This window comes from Prionailurus viverrinus, chromosome B3, assembly GCF_022837055.1.
Source record: "Prionailurus viverrinus isolate Anna chromosome B3, UM_Priviv_1.0, whole genome shotgun sequence".
Classification (NCBI taxonomy): Eukaryota; Metazoa; Chordata; class Mammalia; order Carnivora; family Felidae; genus Prionailurus; species Prionailurus viverrinus.
This window is the reverse complement of record NC_062566.1, coordinates 142,680,434-142,693,698: the sequence shown is the minus strand read 5'-3', so window position 1 is coordinate 142,693,698 and position 13,265 is coordinate 142,680,434. Positions and strand designations below refer to the sequence as shown.

Sequence of the window (13,265 nt, the reverse complement as noted above, 5' to 3'; positions counted from 1 at the left end):
GGGACTCTCCCACAGCCTCTCCCCCCAGCCCCCCACCTGAGCTCACAGCCGCCTTTCCTCCCACAGACGTCAACAAGCAACCGCCCTCCGTCTACGTCCTGCCACCCAGCCGGGAGCAGCTGAGCCTGCGGGAGTCAGCCACAGTCACTTGCCTGGTGAAGGGCTTCTCACCCGCAGATGTGTTCGTGCAATGGCTGCAGAAAGGCCAACCCATGTCCTCCGAGAGTTACGTGACCAGTGACCCGAAGCCCGAGCCCCAGGACCCCCACCTCTACTTTGTCCACAGCACCCTGACTGTGAGTGAGGAGGAGTGGAGCTCGGGGGAGACCTACACCTGTGTTGTGGGCCACGAGGCCCTGCCCCACATGGTGACGGAGAGGAGCGTGGACAAGTCCACCGGTAAACCCACCCTGTACAACGTGTCCCTGGTCTTGTCTGACACGGCCACCACCTGCTACTGACCTGTGGGCCGCCCCACTCCGGGTGGATCCCAGAGTCCCTGGGGAACCCGTCGCTGTGTGTGCATGTGTGCAAACTAACCGTGTCAATGGGGTGAGATGTGGCGTTTTATCAAAATTAGAAATAAAAACATCCATTCAAAAGATGCTCGTCCTGAGTGAGCGATGCTCTCGCCTACCGGGGCCACAGCTGTGCTGTCCTCACCCCCAGACCAACCTCCACCACCGCCCCTGCCCCCACCCAGCCTCTGAAAGTCTCTGTGCTCCTCTCGCTGCTCTCATGGCCACCCAGGTGTGTGGCACACACGGACACACACACGGACACATGCACACACGTGCAGGCTTATATGTGCATGCACGTGGGTACCTGCACACACACAGACACAGACACATGGACACACCCGCATGCACACAGGCACACATGCACATGCACATAGGTACTTATACACGCACGGGCACAGACACATGGACTCACACACATACACACACCTGCACACATGCACACACACAGACACATGGACACACACACATGCACACACATGCAAGCTTATACGTGCATGCACACGGGTACTTACACATGCACAGGCACAGACACATGGACACACCCTCATACACACAGGCACATATGCGCGTGCACATGGGTACTTACACACGCACAGGCACAGACACATGGACTCACACACATACACACACCTGCACACATGCACACACACAGACACATGGACACACACACATGCACACACATGCAAGCTTATACGTGCATGCACACGCGTACTTACACATGCACAGGCACAGACACATGGACACACCCTCATGCACACAGGCACACATGCGCGTGCACATGGGTACTTACACACGCACAGGCACAGACACATGGACTCACACACATACACACACCTGCACACATGCACACACACAGACACATGGACACACACACATGCACACACATGCAAGCTTATACGTGCATGCATACGGGTACTTACACATGCACAGGCATGGACACATGGACACACAGACACATGGACACACACGCATGCACACAGGCACACACGTGCATGCACATGGGTACTTACACACACACAGGCACGGACACATGGACACACACACGTGCACACACATGCAGACACAGACACATGGACACACACACATGCACACATGCACACACACAGACACATGGACACACACACATGCACACAGGCACACACGTGCATGCACATGGGTACTTACACATGCACAGGCACAGAAACATGGACACACAGACACACACATGCACACCCATGCAGGCATGTAAACACACACACACAGGAAACACACATGTACATGGACACAGGCACTCATGCACTGTACGTGGGTGCAAATACACATGCATACACACCCATGGACATAGACGTGGAGGAACTTGCATATACACACAGAGATGCACAGGGATATGGACATGCATACAAGCACACACCCATACATGTGGACACACGCAGACACATGCACACATAGGTACACACACATACACACAGTCACAGATACACTGACGTGCGCACATGAGGTCACTCGGTGCCTCAGGCAGGCACTTCCGCCCTCTCCAGCCACGTCACTTTCCGCAGGCCTTCATGCCCACGCTCTGCTCATCCTTCTGTCTCAGCTCGGAGGTGTGTCCATGGGCTGGCCCAGCCTGGGCACTGACCATAGCCACCGTTGGCAGGCCCAGGGCCAAAGGAAGCCCCTGCCATGCCCAGGCACCCATGGGTGAATGGACAAGGCAGGCAGTGCCTGGACACCGGCCCCAGAGGGAGGGAGGCCCCTCCCTAGAGGGAGGCTGTAGAAAGCGTGATCTGAGTGGGGAGCCCCTGCAAACACCCAGCCCTGGAAAGGGTGGGAAGTGAGGCCCGAGGAGCAGGAGTGAGGGAGAACAGAGCCCAGTGGGCAGAAAAGGGGAGGGGCCTGAGTAGGATCTCCTCTCCTGAATGGGCAAAGGCAACACAGCCCCCTTCTGGCCCCGTCCCAGGCCCTCTCTGGCACCAAGCCCTTGGGTGCCTGAGTTCACCTGTGCAGGGGCTGCAGACCCCACTGAGTGTCCTCAGCCTGACCACCCCAGTGTTAGCCTCCCTGGAGCCTCAGGGCTCTGTCTGACCCTTTGGCCCCAGAGTTCTGGGAGGGCAGACAAGCCAGCCAGGGCCCCACAAATGCTATTCATTCCCAGAAGGAGAGACAGTGAGTAGGAACCTCACTAGGAAGTGAAGAGGTCCCCTTCGGCCCAGACATCTGCCAGCTCCTCACTGCCAGCCCTCACTGGCCTCGGCGGCCAGGGCCACACCTGTCCCAAACCACAGGTGGCAGGGGGCCCTGCTCTCTGCCTCTCAGCCGTGTCACCACACCCCACAGGAGAGTTCAGGACACTGTGAGCCACTCTTCTGGGGTCACTGCCTCCGGCCCCAGCCCAGGCCGCACCCCCACGTCTATGTTTCTCTGTCGCACTCTCTGCCATCCCAGGGCTCCTAGACAAGGTGCTCAGGGCTACCCTGCTCTGCTTTGGCCACATTCTGCCTCCACCTGGCCCCCTGCTTTGGGCTGTCAAGGCCCAGCTAGCGCTTGGCTGAGACCCTTCCCGACTGAGCCCAGGAGGCCTCAGCCCCACAAGGTGGGTGCAAGGACACCCTCTCCTGCCCCACCTGTCCCTCCCGGGTGCAGCACAGCCGAGGGCCGAGGGTGGTTCTGGGGCTGGACCGTGCTGGTGCCGGGCCTGACCCCTCTGTGCTGTGTCCCCTGCAGAGGGGGAGGTGAGCGCCGAGGAGGAGGGCTTCGAGAATCTGAACACCATGGCCTCCACCTTCATCGTTCTCTTCCTCCTCAGCGTCTTCTACAGCACCACAGTCACCCTGTTCAAGGTAGTGGCAGCCTGGAGGGGGGCAGGGCACAGATGGCCTTAGGCTGAGCCTGACCCACTGTCCTCGGGCAGCAGGGAAACAGCTCATGTGTCTGTCGTCTGCAGGTGAAATGAACCCCCCCCCGCTAAGAACTTCAGAGACCCAGAAGATGGGACCCAGGGGGGCACCGCCTTGGGGCCCGGGGTTCCCAGCCTGCAGAGCCTGTCGACTTGCACTTAAATCCTTCCCACGTCACCCCTCCCGCTTGCCGCCCAAAGACGCAGGCTTCTCAAGACCAGGCCAAGTGCCGTGGACGCAGCACCGCTCTGCAGTGTGCACACATGTCGCCTTGAAATAAACGTTTATATTTTATCCTGTGAAACTGCTTCTCGTGAAGGTTCTTTATCCCGAACTGCACCCATGTGTGCTGTGTGTGCATCCAGGGGTGGCCATCCCTCATGGTGAAGCGTGTGTGGGAAAGGCGGGGGGGGGGGGTCTGTCTGCACACTGCCTGCCAGGGGACATGGCGGGAAAGATCTCCGTGAGGGAGACCCAGAGTCTCAGGCTCATCCAGTCTGCTGAAGGACGGCAGCCGAGCTCGAGAGGGTCCCAATCACGTCGGGAGCCAGCAACCAAGCTTGGGCCTCAGGGCTCTCCAGCAGGGCTCTCCACCTACAAGTCCCTGTCCCGAGGGTTTGTCCCACCTGCTGAGGCATCTGGGGCGTGTGGATGGGAGGAGAAGTTTCTGGTGAGACAGGAGAGCATCTGGCAGAGGGGAGGCACAAGAACAGTCTCCGTCCCCCCAGGCCACCGCAGACGAGGGCCAGGCCGTGGCAGAGGCGGGGGTGGGACCCGTGGCAGAGGCTCGCCTGGACACCGCACAGCCAGGGCGGCCACAAGCCATGGGGCGGTGGCAGCGAGGGCCCAGGCGGAGGCCGGACCTTTCCTGGGTAACCACTTGGCTGCTACTGACATGCTTGCTTGGACCACACAGGTGATGCCTTAGCAAAAGGAGGCCCAGCCAGACCCTGGGCCCTGTGTCCAGACAGGAAGAGACCCTCCCAAAGCTTCGAGTTCTGGCTCCTCTCTGCCAGCTCCCTGCCTTCCTCTCCCTCTCCCTTCTCCCACATCCACCAGGAGCAGACAGCAGAGGCCCAGGCCCTCCTCTGGCACTTTGCTCAGAAACGTCCCGAGCCACATGTCCACACGGCGCACAGCCGAGACAGGAGGCCCTCCGCCCTCCCTTCCTCTCCAAGCCCTCATCAGAATTGCCTGTAACACCCAAATGCATACACACAGTCTTCAAGGCAGTCCGGCTTTTTCTGACGTGCACCTCAGAACCACAGCCTCGGGTTCTGACACCACATGGGTACTTCCACATGTCAGCTCTGTCACACCCCACTTCTGACACCGGAGTGTGTATGCCCCTCTTCTCCTGCGGCAGCCCACGCAGCGGGAGCCGGACGCTGACCATGTCACTTCTGGGGGCACGTTCCCTCCATGCCCCCCAACCCTGGCGTCTGCCCGTTGTGTCCGATCCTGGGTCTTCCCTCCAATCCCACCGTCGTCCTCGCACTCAGCGCCGTGTCTGATCCCTGCTCCTCCCCCCGGTCCCACCGTCGTCCTCGCACTCAGCGCCGTGTCTGATCTCTGCTCCTCCCCCCGGTCCCACCGTCGTCCTCGCACTCAGCACCGTGTCTGATCCCTGCTCCTCTCCCCAGTCCCACCGTCATCCTCACGCTCAGCACCGTGTCTGATCCCTGGTCCTCCTCCCAGTCCCACTGTCATCCTCACGCTCAGCGCCGTGTCTGATCCCTGGTCCTCCCCCCAGTCCCACCGTCATCCTCACGCTCAGCGCCGTGTCTGATCCCTGATCCTCCCCCCAGTCCCTCCGTCGTCCTCATGCTCAGCATCGTGTCTGATCCCTGCTCCTCCCCCCGGTCCCACCGTCGTCCTCGCACTCAGCGCCGTGTCTGATCTCTGCTCCTCCCCCCAGTCCCTCCTCATCCTCGCACTCAGCGCCGTGTCTGATCCCTGCTCCTCTCCCCAGTCCCACCGTCATCCTCACGCTCAGCACCGTGTCTGATCCCTGGTCCTCCTCCCAGTCCCACTGTCATCCTCACGCTCAGCGCCGTGTCTGATCCCTGGTCCTCCCCCCAGTCCCACCGTCATCCTCACGCTCAGCGCCGTGTCTGATCCCTGATCCTCCCCCCAGTCCCTCCGTCGTCCTCATGCTCAGCATCGTGTCTGATCCCTGGTCCTCCCCCCAGTCCCACCGTAGTCCTCGCGCTCAGCGCCGTGTCTGATCCCTGGCCTCCCCCCAGTCCCTCCATCGTCCTCGCGCTCAGCATCGTGTCTGATCCCTGGTCCTCCCCCCAGTCCCACCGTAGTCCTCGCGCTCAGCGCCGTGTCTGATCCCTGGTCCTCCCCCCAGTCCCACTGTCATCCTCACGCTCAGCGCCGTGTCTGATCCCTGCTCCTCCCCCCAGTCCCTCCATCGTCCTCGCGCTCAGCATCGTGTCTGATCCCTGGTCCTCCCCCCAGTCCCACCGTCATCCTCCCGCTCAGCGCCGTGTCTGATCCCTGGTCCTCCCCCCAGTCCCACCGTCATCCTCACGCTCAGCGCCGTGTCTGATCCCTGGCCTCCCCGCAGTCCCACCGTCATCCTCACGCTCAGCGCCGTATCTGATCCCTGGCCTCCCCGCAGTCCCTCCATCGTCTTCGTGCTCAGCATCGTGTCTGATCCCTGGTCCTCCCCCCAGTCCCACCGTCATCCTCACGCTCAGCGCCGTGTCTGATCCCTGCTCCTCCCCCCAGTCCCACCGTCATCCTCACGCTCAGCGCCGTGTCTGATCCCTGGCCTCCCCCCAGTCCCTCCATCGTCCTCGCGCTCAGCATCGTGTCTGATCCCTGGTCCTCCCCCCAGTCCCACCGTCGTCCTCACGCTCAGCATCGTGTCTGATCCCTGGTCCTCCCCCCAGTCCCACCGTAGTCCTCGCGCTCAGCGCCGTGTCTGATCCCTGGTCCTCCCCCCAGTCCCACTGTCATCCTCACGCTCAGCGCCGTGTCTGATCCCTGCTCCTCCCCCCAGTCCCTCCATCGTCCTCGCGCTCAGCATCGTGTCTGATCCCTGGTCCTCCCCCCAGTCCCACCGTCATCCTCACGCTCAGCGCCGTGTCTGATCCCTGATCCTCCCCCCAGTCCCACCGTCATCCTCATGCTCAGCGCCGTGTCTGATCCCTGGCCTCCCCGCAGTCCCACCGTCATCCTCACGCTCAGCGCCGTATCTGATCCCTGGCCTCCCCGCAGTCCCTCCATCGTCTTCGTGCTCAGCATCGTGTCTGATCCCTGGTCCTCCCCCCAGTCCCACCGTCATCCTCACGCTCAGCGCCGTGTCTGATCCCTGCTCCTCCGCCCAGTCCCACCGTCATCCTCACGCTCAGCGCCGTGTCTGATCCCTGGCCTCCCCCCAGTCCCTCCATCGTCCTCGCGCTCAGCATCGTGTCTGATCCCTGGTCCTCCCCCCAGTCCCACCGTCGTCCTCACGCTCAGCATCGTGTCTGATCCCTGGTCCTCCCCCCAGTCCCACCGTCGTCCTCGCGCTCAGCACCGTGTCTGATCCCTGATCCTCCCCCCAGTCCCACCGTCATCCTCACGCTCAGCGCCGTGTCTGATCCCTGCTCCTCCCCCCAGTCCCACCGTCGTCCTCGCACTCAGTGCCGTGTCTGATCCCTACTCCTCCCCCCAGTCCCACCGTCATCCTCACGCTCAGCACCGTGTCTGATCCCTGCTCCTCCCCCCAGTCCCACTGTCATCCTCACGCTCAGCGCCGTGTCTGATCCCTGGTCCTCCCCCCAGTCCCACCGTAGTCCTCGCGCTCAGCGCCGTGTCTGATCCCTGGCCTCCCCCCAGTCCCTCCATCGTCCTCGCGCTCAGCATCGTGTCTGATCCCTGGTCCTCCCCCCAGTCCCACCGTCATCCTCCCGCTCAGCGCCGTGTCTGATCCCTGGTCCTCCCCCCAGTCCTACCGTAGTCCTCGCGCTCAGCGCCGTGTCTGATCCCTGGTCCTCCCCCCAGTCCCTCCATCGTCCTCGCGCTCAGCATCGTGTCTGATCCCTGGTCCTCCCCCCAGTCCCACCGTCATCCTCCCGCTCAGCGCCGTGTCTGATCCCTGGTCCTCCCCCCAGTCTCTCCGTTGTCTTCACGCTCAGCGTCGTGTCTGATCCCTGGTCCTCCCCCCAGTCCCTCCGTCGTCCTCGCGATCAGCACCGTGTCTGATCCCTGGTCTTCCCCCCAGTCCCTCCATCATCCTCGCGCTCAGCATCATGTCTGATCCCTGGTCCTCCCCCCAGTCCCACCGTAGTCCTCGTGCTCAGCGCCGTGTCTGATCCCTGATCCTCCCCCCAGTCCCTCTGTCGTCCTCACATGCAGCGCCATGTCTCATCTCTGATCCTCCCCCCAGTCCCTCCGTCGTCCTCGCGCTCAGCGCCCTGTCTGATCCCTGGTCCTCCCCCCAGTCCCTCCGTCGTCCTCGCGCTCAGCGCCGTGTCTGATCCCTGGTGTTCCCCCCAGTCCCACCATCATCCTCCCGCTCAGCGCCGTGTCTGATCCCTGGTCCTCCCCCCAGTCCCTCCGTCGTCCTCACGCTCAGCACCGTGTCTGATCCCTGCTCCTCCCCCCAGTCCCACCGTCGTCCTCACGCTCAGCACCGTGTCTGATCCCTGGTCTTCCCCCCAGTCCCACCGTCATCCTCCCGCTCAGCGCCGTGTCTGATCCCTGGTCCTCCCCCCAGTCCTACCGTAGTCCTCGCGCTCAGCGCCGTGTCTGATCCCTGGTCCTCCCCCCAGTCCCTCCATCGTCCTCGCGCTCAGCATCGTGTCTGATCCCTGGTCCTCCCCCCAGTCCCACCGTCATCCTCCCGCTCAGCGCCGTGTCTGATCCCTGGTCCTCCCCCCAGTCTCTCCGTTGTCTTCACGCTCAGCGTCGTGTCTGATCCCTGGTCCTCCCCCCAGTCCCTCCGTCGTCCTCGCGATCAGCACCGTGTCTGATCCCTGGTCTTCCCCCCAGTCCCTCCATCATCCTCGCGCTCAGCATCATGTCTGATCCCTGGTCCTCCCCCCAGTCCCACCGTAGTCCTCGTGCTCAGCGCCGTGTCTGATCCCTGATCCTCCCCCCAGTCCCTCTGTCGTCCTCACATGCAGCGCCATGTCTCATCTCTGATCCTCCCCCCAGTCCCTCCGTCGTCCTCGCGCTCAGCGCCCTGTCTGATCCCTGGTCCTCCCCCCAGTCCCTCCGTCGTCCTCGCGCTCAGCGCCGTGTCTGATCCCTGGTGTTCCCCCCAGTCCCACCATCATCCTCCCGCTCAGCGCCGTGTCTGATCCCTGGTCCTCCCCCCAGTCCCTCCGTCGTCCTCACGCTCAGCACCGTGTCTGATCCCTGCTCCTCCCCCCAGTCCCACCGTCGTCCTCACGCTCAGCACCGTGTCTGATCCCTGGTCTTCCCCCCAGTCCCACCGTAGTCCTCGCGCTCAGCGCCGTGTCTGATCCCTGATCCTCCCCCCAGTCCCTCCGTCGTCCTCGCGCTCAGCATCGTGTCTGATCTCTGGTCCTCCCCCCAGTCCCACCGTCGTCCTCGCACACAACGCCGTGTCTGATCTCTGATCCTCCCCCCAGTCCCACCGTCGTCCTCGCACTCAGCGCCGTGTCTGATCCCTGGTCCTCCCCCCAGTCCCTCCGTCGTCCTCGCGCTCAGCGCCGTGTCTGATCTCTGGTCCTCCCCCCAGTCCCTCCGTCGTCCTCGCACACAACGCCGTGTCTGATCACTGGTCCTCCTCCCAGTCCCTCCGTCGTCCTCGCACACAACGCCGTGTCTGATCACTGGTCCTCCTCCCAGTCCCTCCGTCGTCCTCGCACACAACGCCGTGTCTGATCACTGGTCCTCCTCCCAGTCCCTCCGTCGTCCTCGCACACAACGCCGTGTCTGATCACTGGTCCTCCCCCCAGTCCCACCGTCATCCTTGCGCATAACGCCTGTCTGATCACCGGTCCTCCCCCCAGTCCCACCGTCCTCCTCATGCAGAGCACTTCCTGTTCATGTGTACATCCCCTTTTGTAAGGACAGTCATGCTGCATTTGGAGCCCACCCTCTGGCAGTATGACCTCATGACTTTATCTACTGTGACTGCATCCCCCCAACAAGATCACGTTCTGAGGCACTGGGGTTTAGGAGGCAATGCGGCCCACAGACCCAAGTTCAGGGCCCGAGGGGAAGACAGGGAGGCTGCGCAGTGGGGGCCTCTGGCATGTGGATGGGAGAAGGCAGGGGCACGGTGGCCAGGTGCTTGGGAGAGCAGAGAGGTGGGTCCCGTCCCCAGTGGACCAGTGAGGAGGGGGGTTGGCACCCCCACCCACCCAGACAACCTCAGTCCAGGCTGAAAAAAGGGCATGACTGACCCTGTCTACGCAATGGCAGCACGGTGCCCTGGGGGGACGTGGGATGAGGCAGGAGCCAGGAGGAACGGGCCCACAAAGATACAGCAGAGCCCTCAGGGGCCTCACGCTTGCTCAGCCGCCCTTGGCCAGCCAGGTCCCTGGGGAGAGGACAAGGGGACTGGGACAGCCCACCTGGAGTCCCTCATCCTGGGACCTGCCGCCCGTAGGGCCCAGTGTGCAGCACAGCCTGTCCACCCCGCCCCAGGGCACAGGGTCGGGGGGCGGGGGGGAGGGCCGACCCCACCCACTCCTCGGAGAACCACACAGAAGTCTGGCCACGTGGCCCCTCTGCAGGCAAACGGCACCTGTGCCGCGGTGGCCAGGGGCCAGCAGCTGGAGCCCTGGGTGTGGGGACACATGGCCCTGGACCCATCACGGAGGGACCGCCCTGCACTGGGGTCTGGGCAACCCCAACCTCGGGCTCCGCAGTGGGAGCCCCGGCCACTCGGCCGGCTCTGCCCTGCCACACACCCCCACCCCGCACCCTTGGGAGCCCCAACCCCGGAACCCCGTGTCTGTCTTTCAGCCTCCAGAGAAGCGCTGCACATGTTCCCCTTGGTCTCGGGGTGTCAAGCCCCGAAAGAAGGCGACCCCATAGTCCTGGCCTGCTTGGCAAGAGGATACTCCCGAGAGTCAGTGCAGGTGACCTCGGTTTCGGGGAAGCAGGACCAGGCCAAAAAGACCAATCTCTTCATGCCGAACGCACAAGACAACATTGAGCTGTCCTTCCTGACTGCCCAGTGGAAGCCAGACCCCCACCAGTGCAGCACCGCCAGCGGCAAGCTGCAGAAGGCCTTCCGGTGGCCAGGTGGGTGGCCCCGAGACCACAAGGAGGGCCCTCCCGGGTCTCCCACACCTTCCACCAGGGCCTGACCCCAAGGACCGACACAGGCACCCAGGCCTCAGCACGGCGCCCATGAGGGTCACCTCTCATCACCCCAACCCTCAAACCCTTTCCCCGCAGACCCTGTCCTCAGGGTGCAAAAGAAAGGCAGAGGCTGAGTGTGAGGCTTCCCACGGCCCAGTCCCCACCTCTGCACAGCACAACCAGCTCGTCCCTCCCTCCTGCCATTTCCAGGTCCTCCCGTCCACCACGCAGCCCTCCCACCTCAGTGCACACACGGTCCGACCCTCACCTGCCACTTTCCTCTGATTTCAGCATCTTGGGAAACTAAGACCCCCCTGTCGACTCTTGGGCCAACCCCACCAGAGGACTCCACCACAGTGCCCAGCACTGCCAGGGTCTCAGGTGAGGAGCCCCCACCCCAGCACACCCTTTCCTGCTTTCCCATCTCTTAGGATGCCCCCTTCAGGCAGCCCTCCATGACTTCTCCCGCAAGGCTTCAAGTCCCATCTGAGTCAGGAAAGACAGGCCCTGAACTGACGTCTACCAAGCACCTACTGTGCGCCAGGCCCTGTGCTTGGCACCAGCAGACACGCCTCTGGCCCTTTGTGAACAGGAGACCCACCCAAGACACCCTGCGAAAGCATAGCCGACAAAGGCAGGCCCACGGGCCAGGACTGGGACGCAGCTGACCCAGCAGCCCACAGGACTGGGCCCTGAGCTTGTCATGGGGCCTCACGTGAGGATGCGTCACCAAAGCGGCCAGGAGTGACCCTTGCAGAATTGTAGCATGCCCCCTGAAGGCTCGGGGGCCGTGGCATGGGACCCAAGGCCTCCCCACAGCAGGAGCCCCCTCCCCTCCCGCCCTCACTGGCTCCCCGCCGCCCTGCTGGCGTCTCGGGAGGAGGGTCTGACAGTCACTCCTGTGCCACGTTAGCAGAAGCATTTGGACAGACAGAGAGCCTCCCCCCACGGGTGGCCCCCACCCAGGCCAGAGCCGCGACACCCCCATCTCCAAACACGGCCAGGGCCCTGGCTCCACGTGGGGGGACTGATCAAGAGACAGGGGAGTCCCCCGGGCAAGAATGCAGAGTGGTCTGTGCAGCGGGACTCACTCACCGGTCCCCGTCCCCCGGGGCATGTGAGCCTCAGCACCCCCGCAGCCAGACGCTGCCCACAGCCTGTTTCCTCCTACAAGCTGCAAAAGTCTTTGCAGTTTGAGAGGAATGGCGGAGGCAGGGAGGAGGAGAGACAGAAAAGCCTAAAGATTTGCCGTCTGACCCTTTACAGAGCAAACTGCTGGGACCGGTAACTCACCGGCCATTGTCGCCACAAGTGTGGAAGTGACTGTGGCGTGGTGACTAGGGGGCAGTGGCGGGTCCGGGCAGGTCTCAGAACCCCAGAGAGCAGGAAGGCTGAGGGGCCCAGGGAGGCCACGGCCCGACCACGTGTGCAGCACACAGTCTCTCCCCGCACCTCCCTCCGCAGTGCCTTCCACCAGCCACACCCAGGAGCAAACCAGAGAGCCGGAAAGGACAGCAGACGCCAGTCTCAGAGGTCAGTGCCCTGGGGCACAGAGCAGGGAAGAAGGGGAAGAACAGATTTGGGAGCCCCGGGGACAGCCCAGCTCGGGAGCAAGCCCCTGGGCCGGTGGCGGGAGGCCAGGAGGAGACAAAGGCCGGGTCTGCACCAGGGAGAGCAGCAGGCCGGGCAGAGTCAGAGAGGGCATGTCGCACTGCCCACAGCACCACCCCCAGGCCGGGTCTGCTCTCCCCAGTGCCCCCAGTGACCGAGGCCACTGTCCTCTGGCAGAGTGTCGGAACCACACCAGCCCTCCCAGCCTCTACCTGCCACAGCCTCCCCTGCAGGGCCCATGGCTCAAGGGACAGGCCACCTTCACCTGCCTGGCAGTGGGGGCTGGCCTTCAGGAGGCCCGCTTGTCCTGGGAGGTGGCCGGGGCGCCCCTGCACGCGGGTGTGGACAGTGGGCCGCTGGAGGAGAATGCCAATGGTTCCCAGAGCCTGAGAAGCCGCCTGGACTTGCCCGTGGCCTCCTGGGCCTCAGGGGCCAACATCACCTGCACGCTGAGCGGCCCGGACGTGGCTTCCCAAGTGGTGTCCGCAGCTCCCAAGGAACACGGTGAGGCCCCCTCCACAGCCCCCGGGGAACACGGTGAGGCTGGGGGCCCTGCGCGCGCACCCCCGCCTGGCACAGCCGCTCCTCTGTCCAGGACCCGGGCCGCCCAGCTCCCCCGAAGGCCCCGGGTGGCCCGCGCATGACCAGGCTTCTCCTCGCAGCTGCCTCTGCGCCCAGCAGCCTCACGGTCCACGTCCTGACTGTGTCCAGAGCAGCCTCCTGGCTCCTGTGCAAGGTGTCCGGCTTCTCGCCCCCAGACGTCCTCCTCACCTGGCTAAGGGACCAGGTCCAGGTAGACTCTGCTTCCTTTGCCACTGCACCCCCCTCAGCCGAGCTGGGGAGCAGCACCTTCGAGACCTGGAGCGTCCTGCACATCCGCACGGCCCAGGTCCCTCGCCCGGACACCTACACGTGTGTGGTCCGGCACGAGGCCTCCCGAAGGTTGCTCAACGCCAGCTGGAGCCCAGACACGGCCAGT

General features: G+C 63.6%; 5 gene segments (V, D, J or C); all 5 read left to right on the top strand.

Annotated features, from left to right (window-relative positions):
• The window catches only part of LOC125168482 (immunoglobulin heavy constant mu-like), a 33,018-nt gene extending 32,414 nt beyond the window's left edge, over window positions 1-604 (top strand). Inside the window, 1 exon segment of the C gene segment in view lies at window positions 67-604. Within this exon segment, the coding sequence occupies window positions 67-461 (395 nt within the window).
• LOC125168484 (immunoglobulin heavy constant alpha 2-like) overlaps window positions 1-13,265 on the top strand; it is a 350,186-nt gene that overhangs the window by 212,987 nt on the left and 123,934 nt on the right.
• The window catches only part of LOC125168488 (immunoglobulin heavy constant gamma 4-like), a 238,365-nt gene that overhangs the window by 137,318 nt on the left and 87,782 nt on the right, over window positions 1-13,265 (top strand).
• LOC125168486 (immunoglobulin heavy constant gamma 1-like) overlaps window positions 1-13,265 on the top strand; it is a 533,257-nt gene that overhangs the window by 455,358 nt on the left and 64,634 nt on the right.
• Window positions 1-13,265, top strand: part of LOC125168481 (immunoglobulin delta heavy chain-like) — a 724,259-nt gene that overhangs the window by 696,888 nt on the left and 14,106 nt on the right. Inside the window, 5 exon segments of the C gene segment in view lie at window positions 10,334-10,615; window positions 10,967-11,056; window positions 12,140-12,208; window positions 12,464-12,790; window positions 12,949-13,263. Of these exon segments, the coding sequence occupies window positions 10,334-10,615; window positions 10,967-11,056; window positions 12,140-12,208; window positions 12,464-12,790; window positions 12,949-13,263 (1,083 nt within the window).